The sequence below is a fragment of the Gadus morhua genome, chromosome 4 (genome assembly GCF_902167405.1).
Source record: "Gadus morhua chromosome 4, gadMor3.0, whole genome shotgun sequence".
NCBI classification, from domain to species: Eukaryota; Metazoa; Chordata; class Actinopteri; order Gadiformes; family Gadidae; genus Gadus; species Gadus morhua.
The window spans coordinates 32,532,190-32,549,549 of record NC_044051.1 but is presented as its reverse complement, the minus strand read 5'-3'; the positions used below and the strand labels follow the sequence as shown (position 1 = coordinate 32,549,549).

At 45.1% G+C, this 17,360-nt stretch overlaps 1 protein-coding gene across 2 annotated transcripts in view; it reads right to left on the bottom strand.

Moving 5' to 3' along the window:
- The window catches only part of LOC115541821 (bone morphogenetic protein receptor type-2), a 46,518-nt gene extending 29,292 nt beyond the window's left edge, over positions 1–17,226 (bottom strand). The window contains exons 1-2 of one of the 2 annotated variants that reach the window (XM_030353689.1): positions 16,030–17,226; positions 1,139–1,324 (exon numbers count right to left, since the gene is read on the bottom strand). In XM_030353689.1, the coding sequence (XP_030209549.1) occupies positions 1,139–1,324; positions 16,030–16,108 (265 nt within the window). In that variant the 5' untranslated portion in view covers positions 16,109–17,226. The remainder of the gene's footprint in view (positions 1–1,138; positions 1,325–16,029) is intronic. The other variant, XM_030353687.1, reaches the window with a different exon arrangement.
- Positions 17,227–17,360: the final 134 nt, after the last annotated feature.

Sequence of the window (17,360 nt, the reverse complement as noted above, 5' to 3'; positions counted from 1 at the left end):
TCTGCCCCATATGACATCACTAGTGGGCGTGTCCACCTAGATCTGTGCTGGATAGATCAGTCTACCACCCTGCCCTGTGGACTGAAGTAAACAATGCTCATCTATCCAGCGCAGATCTAGCTGGACATGCCCACTACTGATGTCATATGGGGCAGATTTTCGAAACGGCTTGTAAGGCTAATCACATTCACACCTGGTGGTATAATATGTCCCCTTTAATGATGATGATGGTAGTGATAGTGATGTTAATGATGATGACGGTAGTGATAGTGATCATGGTGTTAATGATGATGATGGTAGTGATCGTGTTGTTAATGATGATGGTGGTAGTGATAGTGATGTTAATGATGATGGTGGTAGTGATAGTGATGTTAATGATGATGATGGTAGTGATAGTGATGTTAATGATGATGGTGGTAGTGATAGTGATGTTAATGATGATGATGGTAGTGATAGTGATGTTAATGATGATGGTGGTAGTGATCGTGGTGTTAATGATGATGAAGGTAGTGATAGTGATCGTGGTGTTAATGATGATGGTGGTAGTGATAATGATCGTGGTGTTAATGATGATGATGGTAGTGATAGTGATCGTGGTGTTAATGATGATGGTGGTAGTGATAGTGATGTTAATGATGATGGTGGTAGTGATAGTGGTGTTAATGATGATGGTGGTAGTGATAGTGATGTTAATGATGATGGTGGTAGTGATAGTGGTGTTAATGATGATGATGATGATGGTAGTGACAGAGGTGATGATGAAGATGATGGTAATGATAAGAGGTTGTAATGATGATGGTGGTAGTGATAGTGATGTTAATGATGATGATGGTAGTGATAGTGATGTTAATGATGATGATGGTAGTGATAGTGATGTTAATGATGATGGTGGTAGTGATAGTGTTGTTAATGATGATGGTGGTAGTGATAGTGATGTTAATGATGATGGTGGTAGTGATAGTGTTGTTAATGATGATGGTGGTAGTGATAGTGATGTTAATGATGATGATGGTAGTGATAGTGATGTTAATGATGATGGTGTTAGTGATGGTGATACTGGTGTTAACGATGATGGTGGTGGTGATAGTGGTGTTAACGATGATGATGGTAGTAGCGATAGTGATAGTATGACCGGTACCTTGCTTGACCGGGCGCACCTCCCCGGGCCGGCTCTTCTCCCACAGGCCATAGCAGTGGCCGGCGTTGGCACATCGCACGGTGGTGTTCTCCGGGGAGACGCGCCCCTCCGACCCTGGCACGCGGTCCACGCCCCACTGCTGGGGCTGCTCTGTGTAGGCACACTCCCGCTCCTCGCCCTGCGCCGCTGGGGGGGAGAGGGGGGTCAGATTAATATCATGATGCTGGTATCTACCTGTCCATCCCCATCACCCCAGACCTTTGGGGGCGGCGGGCACAAGGCTCTCGAATACATTATAGTTGAGCCAGGGAGTCGGAGTCAGGGAAGTAGACAAAAAAAGTTGTGTGTGTGTGAGTGTGAGTGTGAGTGTGAGAGAGAGAAAGAGAGAGAGAGAGAGAGAGAGAGAGAGAGTCAAAAGGCTTATGTGGAAAAAAACATACACTGTTGAGTGAACAAAACATTGTTGACGAAGGATGAACAATGCTTTAGACGCATTTTGAGGGCTTAAAAATTCCCTTCGGCATGTCTTCGAGGACACCGACAAAGAATCCAAAGTTGAATACTTTCCACCGAGTCGGGATAACTCAACGTCGTGCTGTGTGAGGACGGCTCTGAAGTGACAACACAGGCACTCATGCAGTCTGAATAGAGCTAGTCAGTTGGATGAACCTCCCGCAGAAGTCACTCATATCCCACCCAAGGCAAGCCCACACACACCGACACACACCGACACACACCGACACACACACGTCTCCATGTTTGCACAACAAGGATTGTAGACATGATAAATCCCAGCATGCACCTGGGTCCAGGGCAGCCAGACGCCCCGTTCACGCCCTTTCCCATGTGCTATCACAGATTGCTGTGCGCGTAATCTGTTAATTACTGTGTGAGCGCGCGTGGTTGTGTGTGTGTGACAGACAAAACCAGAAAAAGTACGAAGGTAGGGCGAATTATGAAACATTACACATGTGTCATTGAGCACTGGAAAGCAAGTGGTGTGCATGTGATTTTAGGTTTAATTGCGGCGTAAACTTAATTTTGTGTGTAATTGCGATTTCGATAGGTGCGTTAGTGTGTTTTTGTTTGTGTGCAATGTGTGTGCACTGATATGAAATGCCGAGTATAGATATTCATACACACAACTGTAGGCAGAGATACCCAGAGCGAAACACAACACCACAATCTACCACAGGTGTGGATTTTGCATAATCCCCGCTGCAAGGGATTACCACATTATTTTTCATATTACATTTATCTCAAATTAAACCACCACTTTCACGCCAACCAATAGTCTGATACCGCTAGTTTCTGCGGATATGTGCAACCCTAGTCTTTGCGTAGACGTAGCCACTCAGTGGGCATGGATAAATAAATGTGCCGAATCTCACCAGCAACGTCCCCCTCCCAACTAGGGCGAAATATTCAAATTGTGATTATTTTCGACCAATATTGCGATTACGATTCTATCGTATGACCAACACAACACTGTTGACACTGGAAGCAGTCAACGTATAAACTGCTCTTTACTTTAGGCCAGGACTATATGTTGAGATGAATTGACGCACAAATTGATATAAGATCATCTTTATTTTAGCATTGTATTGTAAAAGAAAAAATAAATAGGAATCTCAAGTCAGTAACACATCAAAAACAAATTATAATTATAATTTATATATAAAAAAAATGCAATTTAATCACAGCCTTTCCGATTTCCAAATCGGTTTTATGACATCGCTGTGTCGGTTTGAATTCGATCAATAGTTCGCCGTGGATAAACAAATGTGTCGCTTCCCACCTGCTACACCCCCTCCACCCCCTCCCAACACCTCCAACCCTGCCCTGCTCAGGCCGCGGCTTTGCCCAAGGTCGATCCACCGCGCTAGGGCAGAAAGTGCCTCCGTGTGTGGTGCCGGTGCGGACTCTCCCCGGGAACCGCGCCAACTCGGCTCCCAGACAGATAACAGGCAACCCCGGTCACACTGGCTCTACCGGGGGGCCTTGGAGCCCGGGTCCTATGGTCCTATCTCTGCTCTGAGAGCCCCTCTCTGCACCAGGGCACGTTAATCAGAGAATTAGCATTGATATTAGCATGCTGATTAATGTTGTTGCTGTTCAAATGCACACGGGGCCTAACGTGTAATATTGTAGATTAGCATAAATTAGGGTTTATTAGCATGTTTATATACACTTCATTTATAATTGTATGAGCATGAACGCTCAGATAGGCATAATATATAATATTATTAGAAGGAACGCTAAGATACATAGTATATATTACCATGAGAGCTAAAATACAAAGTATATATGTTATAAGCATGAATGCTATCATACAATGTTTAATGGTAATTAACTATTTGACACAGTATATGCTATGTTATCAGCATGAAAGCTAATATCCAAATTATATATACTGTTATTATCATGAATGCAAATATAGCCTCCCTACACCACACTTTATAGCAGCAATTCTATGAGGAATAGTTATAAATAGGACGTTCCCTGTCACAACGCCACTTAAAAAACACGAGACTGTGGCTTCCGTGAGCCACACCTGGTTATATAATTCAGCACAGCAGCGGACATTTCCTCTCCTCTTGTTAAGTTTTACGTTTACAATATCCAGCTGGCACAGCCCATACACAGCACTCGCCATTTCCATAGAGTACAGCCTTTAATACAGAGTAGGAGGAGGGGTCAGCCTATTGTTAATAGCCCTGCACATGATGCCAACACACACACGCGCACACACACACACACACACACAGACACACAGACCTCTCTTTTGGGATTTAGAGAGTCTACCTCTAGTATTATATTTTGCAGGTTTCAGCGTTTTAATGTTCTCTTCTCCTGAATACTGCCGGCTGTAATGTATTGATTCAACAATTGCTGACTTGCGTTCATGACTCAAAGGATATATCTGGCCTGGCCCGGTCCATCCTAACAGCACTTCTTAATAACTGAAACTTAAAACGACGTCCGACCTACACGGCACATCCTGCTGAAGATAAAAACTCAACGTCCGACTCTGGTCCCCGGAATTATGACACCAAAAACGACCCGGTTGTCGGTCCAACAAACTAAAATGGCGAGATGTGTCGTTAGCTAGGGGAGCTATGCACGTGCGCTAGTATCTCATGGGTCAGGGAGTCTTTGTACTGATTACGCTCCAGTAGCAACAAAGCCTTGAGCGTTGGGTTGGGGGGGAAACGCAGCTCTGCGTGCCATGGGAGGCCTAAACATAGGGCTGATAGGAAGTGAAATGATCTGTGCCTGAAATTATCAAATACATTCGAAGACACCAAAGAGAATTGCCTTTCTTGACAACAATAGAAGGACCGGAACTCGCACACCATGTAGCCGATGCAACAATGTGTTTTTATTGCATAAAAGTGTAAAGTGCTACCCAAAGTGGTATGCAAAACGTTTTCAGTCCCATTCAGACCATCCTCAGTGCAAACATACAAAGGTAAAATACTTCCTTATATAGACTACGCCTAGTTGGTGGCAGACATGTCAATCAAAAGGTCAGGTAGGTTGACGTGTTGACTAGACATTTTAAAAGGCACCGCTCACCTATTTTCACTTTACTGAACAACATACATGGCCAAGCTCAAGCCTTAATTCAGGCACCACGCCTGAACTCTATCAGGCCTGTAAACAGCATGCAAACAAATCTCGAAGCATCCACACATGTAGGCGCACACACGCACGGCCACACACTCACTCACTCTCACACACACATGCACACACACACAAACAAAGTCGTTGAAAGTCATTTCAGCTACATACCATTAAAAGGAGCAATTTGGGGGGTTAGACATCTTGGTCTAGGACGTCTACAGAAAGACCGTTCGGGACATTGTGGGATTGAACTCAGTACCCTTTCAACCGGTATTCGAACACCCTAAACCCGCTGGCATAAACCTTGTACGTGTATACAATGTGAACACAAGCTGGCCTCAATCCCATGGCCATTTTGACCAGGAGATGCATAAGACTGACTTTAGCTCCCGATCAGACAGACTGTGTTTTGCTGCCAGCAGAACGCGAGGCACACCACACTGCCTGTTTTTGTTAAAGCCCACAAGGTGAAGAAAAAGCAGCTTGCTGTGTCTTTCAGTTAATGTTACTAGGCAACCAGCTATTCACTGTTCTAATCCTAACTGCCATTCACACATCTACATATCTATAGATCTAGATATAAATTCATACAGCTGCGGGTATGCAGCAACAGTCAGCCCCAGTTTCTCTTCCATGTTGTAAACACGTGTGTCACCACAACAGAAGGCCTGCCTCTCAATTCATCTGATTTGACAATAAAAGAGCACGCAAATGTTGTCTGGCATTCGTCTGCTCCCAGTTTAATTTCTTTAGGCGTCTGAAGGCGTCTGAAGGCGTCCAGGGCGATCCGCCAAAAATGTGAGGCACGTATGGCGGTACAAGGCAAAGCGCACAGAATGTAACGCAAAAGCAGCGATGAACACGCTTCACTCGCACTGAAAACAAGAACAGAAAACCGCCTCCCAGCTGCGGGAACGAGCAATGTCTGATCAGGGCCTTGGCCAAATTTGAAAATAATTTGGCGCACACACACTTACACTCACACAGTAACCATCCAGAAATCTATATACCCGCTGTAGTGCCGTGATTAGGGCTGTAACGATACGCGTATCAAACCGAAAATCGCGATACTCAAAGCCACGAACCTGTCTCGCGGTGTGAGAAGGCAGAAGCGCGATATGCCCTTTCTAACTCTTCGGTCAAATTGTCCGATTGAAATTTGCTAATAATTTGTCTAAACAATAGTCTGCTGACAGCGCCCCCTCCTATCGATGCCGTAAATACGCGACGAGATGCCCTCGCTGTGATCACAGCTCTCCGTGGCTACGGAGGATTGCATTTCTCCACAGCCGTCGAAGTCCTCATATGCGATATGAACGACATTTATCCAGAGTGGGCCAAGCGCGAAAAAATTTGCCTGTGTGATCCTGTCTCTATTGTTTTGTGTGATTTGACTGGCAGTTTGTCTGCTTATAGGTCGGAATGAAGCGGCCACCGATTATTGACAGGATGGGTACTTTATTCTACCGGACTCATTCGCTTCTTCACTCGACACACGCGCTACCGCTCGCTCTCCTCGCTCGTCCACTCACTCGCTGACGTCACTCACACACGCATACGCACACTGCCATTCTCCCGCACACACATATGCTACTCGTAACACTATGCCTCGTTATTGCGACGTTCATGTTTTTCCTCATCTATTGAAAGTTAGGCTATTAAACATGTTGCATTCTATACGGCCTGATTATGTCATTATTTAAGCTACATAGCCTAATAAGAAGCGCTAATAAGGATATTTGAATAAACCAACCAAACAGTTAAAGGGGCCCTATTATGCCTACCAGCAAAAAGCATCCTCCAACTGCAATCTTTGGTTGTTTCTTTATTAATTTAGCTATACTTTAATAGTATTCTTTCGGTTCAAATCTGTTCAGTGTTCCAAATTATTTGTTATTAAATGTTACATTAAGATAATTGGTATTTAAGTGTTGTTTAAATAAAATGCTTTTTAAATTTAAAAGAATCGTGGGATGTATCGAACCGTGGGTCAAAAATCGTGATACAAACCGAATCGTGAATTTGTGTATCGTTACAGCCCTAGCCGTGATGCAAGTGTAAATATTATATACAGCGAACTCTGGTCGTTTTTAGCGAAGGTATTAAAATAAAATGTGCTCATCGATTAATAAGTCACAGTCAAAGACAAAGGAGAGAATGAAGAATAGAGGAAGAGAGCCAGGCGAGACCCAAATTCCCTTATTAAAAAACAAAAGCAGGAACAACTGCAGTCTCAAGATTACATAACACCAAACTAGAAAAGCAAACAATTTTTTGTAGCTCACGTACACACACACCACAGTACAGTACCTAATTCGCTAAAGAAAAGATCTGATTCGTTTTTTTCTCCATTGATTTATATTCTGTCCCATCTATTGCTGAGCGGGCGCAATATATGGAATCATCAACCATATAGATTTGCTTTGCTGCTACAAAACATGAAAACCAGGCAATGCTTTATGGCCTGAGGCAGCATCCCTGGATCTCATGTTTTCTCTATTATAATGTACGTGACTGAGCCATGTTCTATTTATAAGACTAACTGTGACTCAGACATGTTCTATTTATTAGAATGACCGTGACTCAGACATGTTCTATTTATTAGAATGACAGTGACTCAGCCATGTCCTATTATTATAATGAACGTGACTCAGACAAGTTCTATTTATTAGAATGACTGTGACTCAGACAAGTTCTATTTATTAGAATGACAGTGACTCAGCCATGTTCTATTTATTAGAATGACCATGACTCAGCCATGTTCTATTTATTAGAATGACAGTGACTCAGACATGTTCTCTCTATTAGAATGAACGTGACTCAGACATTTTCTCTATTTATAAGAATGACAGTGGGCCAGACATTTTCTGGGAACTAAATTCTTAATTAAGTTTTATTCAATTGATACAATTCATTTGTATGTGTATATGTCCATGGGTTAAAAAAATCTAAATCCTGTTACACCCTGGTGTAAAACAGCATTATGCTAATGATCACAATACGTAGCATTAGCATAGCTTCTTTGATTTACATCTTGGGCTATGTGTGCTATCTTGCTAAGACAGCCATGTTATGCTGTAAAAGCTAATGCTATTAAACAACAACGTGAACACAATTCACTAAAAGTTACTTTCCCAAGGCAGGGCTGCACAGCAAATTCAATGCAACATAGTGCAGGTAAACACACACACACACACACACACACACACACACACACACACACACACACACACACACACACACACACACACACACACACACACACACACACACACACACACACACACACACACACACACACACACACACGACAAACCCCAGTCAAACACAAACTCCAGTCGAAAACTACACAACACAAACACACACACGTGACAAAACCCCAGTCTACCACAGACCCCAAAACAAAAGTACACACACACACAATCTTCAGAGGCGTCCTCATTGGTTCCCCTCATAGCGTTCCTCTCTGGCGGCCCACAGCAGAACACTGGCACCGCTTCTGCTTGGCTGGCAGCACGAAAGCTCGTCTCTGATTGGCCGGCGGCGACGGAGCTTGCAGCTATGCTCGAGATTTTGGACTTTTGGTCACCGGGTATGTGTGCAGACAGGGCCGAGAGTGAGAGTGAGAGAGAGAGCTTAGTTTGAAGAAGAGAGGTGGAGGATGAGAACAGAATGAGAGGGGTAAAATTGGCTAGTAAAAAATATGTAGATTGAGTAGAGGGAGAAAACAGAGTAGTAAAGAAATGGAGATGAAAGATGTGAGGAGTCAGGGAGAGAGACGTACAGATTGAGAAGAGAGAATGGAGTTGTAAAGTATAAGAGATGGGAAGCATGAGAGACACATTGAGGAGGTTGGAGAGAGAGAGAGAGACTAGAGGGAGAGACTAGAGGAGAGAGACAGACAGAGATAGGAGACAGAGACTAGGGTAAGAGAGAGAGACTCGAGGCGAGAGAGACTATAGAGAGTGAGAGAGACCAGGAAAGAGAGAGAGAGAGAGAGAGAGAGAGAGAGAGAGAGAGAGAGAGAGAGAGAGAGAGAGAGAGAGAGAGACGAGACGAGACTAGAGAGAGCGAGAGAGACTAAAGTAGAGAGAGAAACTGGCGAGAAAGAGAGATGAGAGAACGAGAGAGAGTAAAGTAGAGAGAGAGACTAGGAGAGAGGGAGATGAGAGAGAGAGAGACTAGGAGAGAGAGAGACTAGGAAAGAGAGAGAGGGACCAAACAAGGGAGGAGAGGGGTACATAATGGAGGGGGACAGAGAGAGAGAGACCAGAGAGAGGGAGAGAGACCAGGGAAGATAGAGAGAAAGACGAGACGAGAGACGAGAGGGGTACATAATGGAGGGGGACAGAGAGAGAGACCAGAGAGAGGGAGAGAGACCAGGAAAGAGAAAGACAAGACAAGAGGGGTACATAATGGAGAGTGAGACATTCAAGGGTTTTCCTCTCCAGCGGACCACGGCCATGCCGAATGTTTACCCATGGCCCAGTTATTTTGTTCTAATCTCCCCTCAGCCCCGCCTCCGAGGAAGAAAACAATTCCAACTGGACTTCGATGCAAGTCCCATGCCTCCCTCTCTCGATCTCCCTCCTTCCCTCCACTCAGACAACCCCCCTCCCAGCAGCTCCCCCTGAACCACTGCAGAAAAACAAGTTTGCTCTCTCTCTCTCTCTCTCTCTCTCTCTCTCTCTCTCTCTCTCTCTCTCTCTCTCTCTCTCTCTCTCTCTCTCTCTCTCTCTCTCTCTCTCTCTCTCTCTCTCTCTCTCTCTCTCTCTCTCTCTCTCTCTCTCTCTCTCTCTCTCTCACACACAGACGGGACTAGACAGTGAGACAGGCAAACGGACTTAGAGGACTGTTGGGTCTACAACAACTCTAGGAATGTGGGCCGCTTGTATGTTTTCCAGAACACAAAATTTGGCTGCAGCTCTTACTGTCTTCACTGGATGTATTCGAGCAGTACTAATTAGAGATGTTGTAAATACAATAGCAAACTGAGTGCCGCATATTTTGGTTTGTGTTTGTCTCCACATCCTCTTTATTCATTCATTTGAGTCGGTACATAATGATGTTTGTGTTTGTTTTCGTTTGATTATTTGCCTCCAGCAGCCGACCAGTCGAGTGGCGGTCGTGTTTGGTTGTATTTTAAAAATGTTGGCAATGTCCAGTGACAATATGGTAGCTATTGAGCCCTCCCCAGATAATGACAGTTGGTGAGAGAAGAGAGAGAGAGAGAGAGCGAGAGAGAATATGAGAGACAGAGAATATATATAAATATGAGAGAGAGAGAGAGAGAGAGAGAGAGAGAGAGAGAGAGAGAGAGAGAGAGAGAGAGAGAGCTAAAATAAAGAGGTTAGCAAGAAAGATAAGCATTGCACCAAAAGGCCATCTTTGGAGCCATCCATAGGGGTGCGCGTGTGTGTGTGAGAGAGGGTGTGGTTAATGTTGGGGTGCAGGCCTGTTGCGGAGGTGGGAGTGACGGGATGCTTCATCTAGTGGAGTTAAATGACAAAAAGGGGGGGCTTTATCTGTCCCATCTGTTGCCCCGGGATACCCACACCCACCCCCTCTTTAATACACACACACACACACACTGCCCCAGAATGCAGCCCAACCAGCCCCACAAGCCACCCCAGCAGTCTGTGTCTGTGTCTGTCTGAGTCTTACAGTTATGCTAATCCTTCTGTTTTAAGCTAGCCAGACTCGCTAAGCTACGCGAGTGCCACCCGGAGTGGGGCTCACTCATTTCCCCCCACCCCCAAACTTTGTAAAAATCCACGGCACAAAACAGCACTACTTTCCCGAACATGCCCTCGAAAAACCAAAACTACAATGACGACGGCCGACCAGCAACCGCATGTTCTTCGAGTGTTTCCTCCCAGGCTCATAAATCCAACTACCCTCAACAACTGAAAAAAAAGAATGTATTCCACAACTTTCAGGAGCAAGTTTTTGCCTGCGTTCTCCGTCTTTTGTGTTCTTGAGAGAGCGAGAGCTTCCTGTTAATGACAGCCTGTCACTGGCAGTTATCCTCCAAAGGCTGCCCCTATTGTGTGCCTTAAAGATCGGCTCGTTTTGGCTTTTTCCCCCCCGTCTTATAGACTGTGACCCTCGGCAACTGAAAGAAACCAGTGCGATGATTCACTTTAAACCTTGCCCTGACCATTACTGGCAACAGAGAGAAAAAGGAGCGAAAACAAGAGAAAGACACCTAGTTCATCCGAATACATCAACACAAAGCAGAGTGTTTGGCTCAATACTAGATGAGCTTCTTCTCGTCCTCCTACACCTTGCCGACAGTCTTGAAATCTTTTCGTTAGCACCAACTATAAGCTCAATAGGCAACGCATCGATGAACACAAGAACATATCACATGCTGAATTGCACCATTATCAGAGGCATAACTGTTTTCCACAATATTCCATTGCTTTAGCCATAACTATTCTGTTAAATATACGGTTGGAGCAAAGCCACCCACAGAATTTCTCCCATTAATTGAATGAAAAAAACCTTTGATTAACGCAACATTGTAGGCAATGGCATGGATAGAAAACAGAAAGTCATTGGGGAACAAAAAAGGATCAGTAACCATTCTCCAATCAAGCACACTCCTCATCCATTCACCACTGCACAATTCTCAATGAGTTCTTACTATCAATCGAAGGATGGAGTGGAAGACAGTTATCGAACAGCCGCTTTTATCCGAAGCGCCTCACAGTGACATTAAGAAACCTAGAATGTCCTGAATGATCAGTTAGGGGTAAGAGCATCTTTCTTAAGGATCCCTACAGGCTAGGAGCCAGACAAGGGAATTGAACCCAGAACCTTTCTACTTGAAGTCAACCACCCTTAACACTAGACTGTCCTGCCCCCTGAACAAGTTACAAATGTCCTCATTGTTTGGGTTCCACCTAAGCCTCCCATCAGAAGCCCTAAACCTTGCCGCTAATCCAAATCTGGCTCCCCCAAAAGATGCAGGAACCAAGCTGAACTAGCATGTGATGTGTAAACGAAAAGCAAGAAAGAGAAGCCCTATAAAACACAGCTCTCCTGCAGCTAATTAGGTCTGGCAAGACTTTCCAACCCACACGACAGCCCACGGCCATACTAGCCTGCCATGCTCTGCTGAGCAAGGAGCAGACCCCAGAAGCATTGCCCAGCCAAGAGAGCATCCGTTTGAGACAGGGCCGGGATAAACAGTGGGGACCGCCATCCACGACCACCGCCACGTCTGTACTGTTTGATTAAAGCCTGGAGTGGGAAGCGCCTCAACACAACAAGGATGAGCAGAGTTTCCAGAGCGTACCATTCACCAGTACCGGTTATGGCTGTTTTTCGCACCTTTGGTTTGATCGTTCAGAGTTTGATAGGACGGGGGCGTAGGTGGTGTGGCTGCCAGACAGATTAAATGAGGAGGATGTGCGAGGACTTCAATGTGCTCGCTATCATGAATGTAGCTACAAGTGTCCAACAACAACATGAGGGGGGGGTAATCAAATCTATACGTTAGCATAGACGCTAGCAGACCCCCCTATCGCAACCTGTCGACCCCAGCTACCAATAGCAGCCAGCGGGTTAGTGTCGTGCGAGCGCCTGGCAGTTGGAGGAACAGGGCTGGAGGTAACGAGCCGCAGGGTGTCCCAGGACGCCAGACATGCTAAACATGTAGCACTGAGGGGGAGGGAGGGGAAGAGGGGGTGAGGGGGAGGGGCTGAGATAACAGGATGCAAAAGAGTCAACAGATAAATAGACGGTGGTAGGAGGTGGGAGGAAGGCCCGCAGAGAGCAGTAATGTTACGGCTAGAGAGTGGAGTGGAGAAGGGAGAGACGAGAGGGAGGGACACGTAGAAACGGGAGATAGATGGACAGAAAAGGGAGAGGGGACAGAAATAGAATAGAAACGGGGAATGAGAGCGAGAGAAAAGAGAGGGAGAAAGGGGAAATGACACAGAGCGAGTTAGAACAGTGGAAAGAGAGAAATAGGAAAGAGCGATTAAAAATGGGAAGAGTGCATGGAGGAGGAGAGAGAAAAAAGACTGAGGTAGTGCTAGTAAGCCTGCCAAATTCCCTCCCCCCCTCCCTCCCTCCCTCCATCTTATTAGTGCAACTGATTGCTGTCATCATCAGCACCACCACCAAAACAGGGACCTGAGGAGCACTCATGGGCTCCTGCACTCCACTGGCCCAACGAGGACCCGCCTCCGCACTCTTCTCATAGGCCCGGCCAACCCGCCAGTCTGGCTGCCCAGCCAATGCATTCTGCCCTGTTATATCAATAGTGTTTTTGTGGCCTTTCTCAAGCTGCACTTAGTATCTCCTCTGCTACAGCTCACAGGTACCAGAAGCAAAAATGAATATGGTGGATAGGATACTATTATTTCCCTCCATTGTATCAAGACGGAATGATGGATGGTATTTTAACTGACTTATGGGCTTGTTTATTGCCTGAACTATAGTGAAGAAACATGCAATACCATTGATTGTATGATTATTACTATGGCATTATGGGTGGTATTTAAATGGTGTTGACTTGTTTTAATTTTAGTTTTGTAACATGACACTTTTATACAGGCATGACAATGCATGTATTCCATTGAGCCACATGGAATAGAGGATATTGCCATTGTCTGAATATGGCATTAGGGATGAGATTTAATCTGAAACATGCTCTGGTTAATAGCAAAGCTTTAATCATCATAATGGGACTTATCACAGACATGACAATGACAATAAACAGTGTAGTTAGTTATTGTAAAACCGGTGGATGTGGAAAATGCTCAGATTCTTTCAACATGGACTACAGGACAGAATCTCATACGACGCACTAATTCTCGTGTTTACAGTTGCATCATTCAAATGGTCATGATAAAAAAGGACATTACAGACAGCAGACCAAACAAGCATGGGTTAATACGGACGTCATACACCACCGTCTGGCCGTGTCAATTATCGCCCGCGTCACCCTCACCGCAGGAATAATAATGGATGTTATAACTTAATAACAGATTGATTAGTTGGCCTGTCAGACCTGAATAGGGGAGTGCTTGTCAAATCTTTTCTCATTAGGAGCAGCGTACTAGCTGAGCGTGATAGGGGTTTCCATTGAAGACAGAGCCCAACAATTACCAACAGTTGAAAGGTTTGTGACTTTAATTGCAAAAACATGTCCGACCATAGAGGCCACCATTCAGCATTGAGTTGCATTGACGAATCACCCTTCAAAATGAGCACTTTATTACCTTTTATTATTAGTTGGTTAGCAATGGAATCCTATGGGTTTGAAATATGTTTTACCGTTAACCGGATATTTTCCTTTTCTTGAAACAGTCTACCTCTACCTTTAAAACACACACATTGGGATGAAGTCTCAGATACAGAGCGAACCATACCATTTACCCTCATATGGCAATGTAGTCTCGTTTTTTTAATGCCTGACTCCCAGACTAAATGTGAGTTTGAAACCCTATGTTTCCGATCATCCCTGTCTGCATCCTCGAGCAAGATGCGTAACTTAAGAAAATAATCACTGCAACACCGAATAATTGACACATTGCGGGTTAACACCCAGACTGTGTTATAGACACATTCCAGCAATGCCCTGTTCTATGGATTAAAATAGGAACATACTGTTATATGGATATTGGATACCAGATAAAGAGCAAGCCAAAGGAGGGTATTATGAATGGGGAAAAACATGACACCGTGCCCCAGTTCCAAATTGGCTGATATTGAATGTGTACTTTATATTTATGCTCATAAAAACAGCAGCTTAAACATTGTAAAAAGTAGACAAATGGATAGACGTCAATCTTTCCCGGATCATGGCCCATGTCATGTAAAGGTATCGGGGTGTTGTAGAGGCAACAGTTTGGAAGCTGGTGAAACTGATAGCGAACCTTGATGGAAAATAGGTATAAACCGGAATAGGCCTAAATGTGGTGAATAGAGATGTTTTTTTTAACTACTGGATATAGACAAGAAGGGACCTTTTACACCAATTCACGTTCAGTGTTGCTTGGACGGTTTCGGTGTCTATTTGCTCTTCTATAATCTTGACAGGATAAAATGGACATTTCACAACGATTCACAATGAGCAAACTAGCAGCACAAGCCAACTGGAGCCAGGCTCTCCTTCGAATCGGTGCCTTTGCTAGAACATTCCCCTCTGCAAAAGCCCTCACGACTATTCAAGGTGTTATTCTGTTTGATAATAACTCTCAAACATCCCAGAAATTGTGTACAGATAAGTATGTGTGTACGTGGATGGACAAACATGGCATTTAGAGTCAGAATTATCCAGTGCGTTTCCTGTCCAGGGAGTCAAATTGCCATTATCTTAATAAGCTTTAAAAAATATATATTATGTTCCCAGGCTTCTCTTCCAATGCATTTTTCAGATGCTCTTCTCTGCCGTGTGTGTGTGTGTGTGTGTGTGTGTGTGTGTGTGTGTGTGTGTGTGTGTGTGTGTGTGTGTGTGTGTGTGTGTGTGTGTGTGTGTGTGTGTGTGTGTGTGTGTGTGTGTGTGTGTGTGTGTGGCCCAGTTATTATCTTATCGCTCAATGTTTCACAGAAGCCTGGGCCGCAACCCAAAGTCTAGAAACAGAGGCACAACTTAGCTGCCAAGCACTGCGGTATGTTGCTGGTGTTTTTCCATGCCTTTGTACCACAGAAACACTCAAAGCACCCCAAGATGCACCGGCTGCACTGATAAATAAGCTTTATCCAAACAGATTCGCTAAAGTGCACTTACAGAACCAGCAACACTGGTTCAAAAGGAGAAATTGACAGGCAGAGAGAGACAGAGAGACAGCGCACACGCACACACACACACACACACTCTCACACACACACACACACACACACACACACACACACACACACACACACACACACACACACACACACACACACACACACACACACACACACACACACACACACACACACACGATAAATGGGTCTAGTTGTCAGGTAGACTTTATTTTTGTAATTCGATCTAAATATTATGCACGTTCATATTATTTTGACAAACGGTAATGACCAATATATAGCACAATTATCAGCAGCAGGCTGCATACAAAAAATATCCATGAAAATGATACGTTTAAAAATGAATTATATATAAAAGATTATAATCAAACTCCAACCAAATGAAGACTTCTTCAACTAAACGCAATGTTTGGGCTACCACAGAATGCTAAAAAGACATTACATGGGGTCTATATGTATGTGTGACTGGAATGAAAGGATCAACAGATAACACTTACCAGCCACCGGACTGAGGAAAATCATCGCACAAATCCCAAATTTAGCGAGTGTGAGCATCGTTACGCAGCCCACAGACATGCCGCTGATCCAGCCTGGATCCTCTCCAAATTTACTTCACTCGTCCTCTTGTCTGGTCGTCACACTGTTTATATTTGTCCCCCTTCTCTTCTTCCAGACGGCTCAATCAAACCAACTTGTTATCTCAATCACGGCAAACGTTCAAAGTGGAGACAGACATGGTGGGCTCCGGATGGATGGATCGATTGATTAATATCTTTATTGGATACTTGGTATCACCGAAAATTTAAAATCTGACCAGATCCAGCATTTTACTCCAAATATCACTCATGTGCTGTCCTTCAAAAAACAACATGAACCAATTATCACTCATATTCTGTCCCTCAAATCTAACATGCTCCAAATATCACTCATTTCCTGAAGTCATAATCCAAAATAAAGCCGATATCGATCCTGTAGTCCTGATCAGACCCAGCATCAACCCGGGTAGCCGACTGGCTCGGCAGCGGCGTCAACGAGACAGCCCACAGTGTCCATACTAATAGCTAATGCTATCCTGGGAGCTACATGGACCCCGGACTGTCTGAGAAGTAGGAAAAAAAAAACTTAGAAGTAGAGAGACCTAGGTTTAATATTACCATAAAACAACACAGACGAGCGCTACTCGCTCCTCTAAAACACAATAACCTTTTCTGGGTTCCTCTCCCCGGCACAGAAAAAAACACTTCCCCGCCTTCCACGAGTGATTTTACACCCAACCCGTGGGGCTGAACTGCTCCTATATTTACGTCTGACTGTCTGGCTAGTCTGAAGCTAAATGCTACCGAGTCCCGCTAGCCTAGCTTCGACGCGCGAGCTCGTCCGCGGCGGCGCCGCGCCTCACTTCATCCGGCGCGTCCAAACCCGAAGCCGCCGGCCGTATCAATGATCCATACGGTCTATCGCCTCCGTGACGAGGAGCGGTTATTCCCGTATTGGTTCACGGCGAGTTACGGGAGCGGGGGTCGGACGTCTCTTCTCGCTGTTTTTTTCCCCCTGCGGCGATTGCATGTGTTTGGCATTGACCGTGCGCGGAGCTCTGTGCTCGGCAGACTGTAGACAGCAGGGCGGAGGAGCGGCTGGGAACGCCTCGTTTGCAGGCTTGTCTGGACCGCTCGTCTCCGGTATCGGGTTGCTTGTGGATTTGCTCTGGGGAGGTGGGGGGGTGGGGGGGTAGGGGGGTGGTGGGTGGAGAGCAGGCAGGGCACAGTCGGGAGAGATGAAGCGCCCCCGTTCCGCAGTCTGCTAGTATGGCGCCACGGTAATAACACTG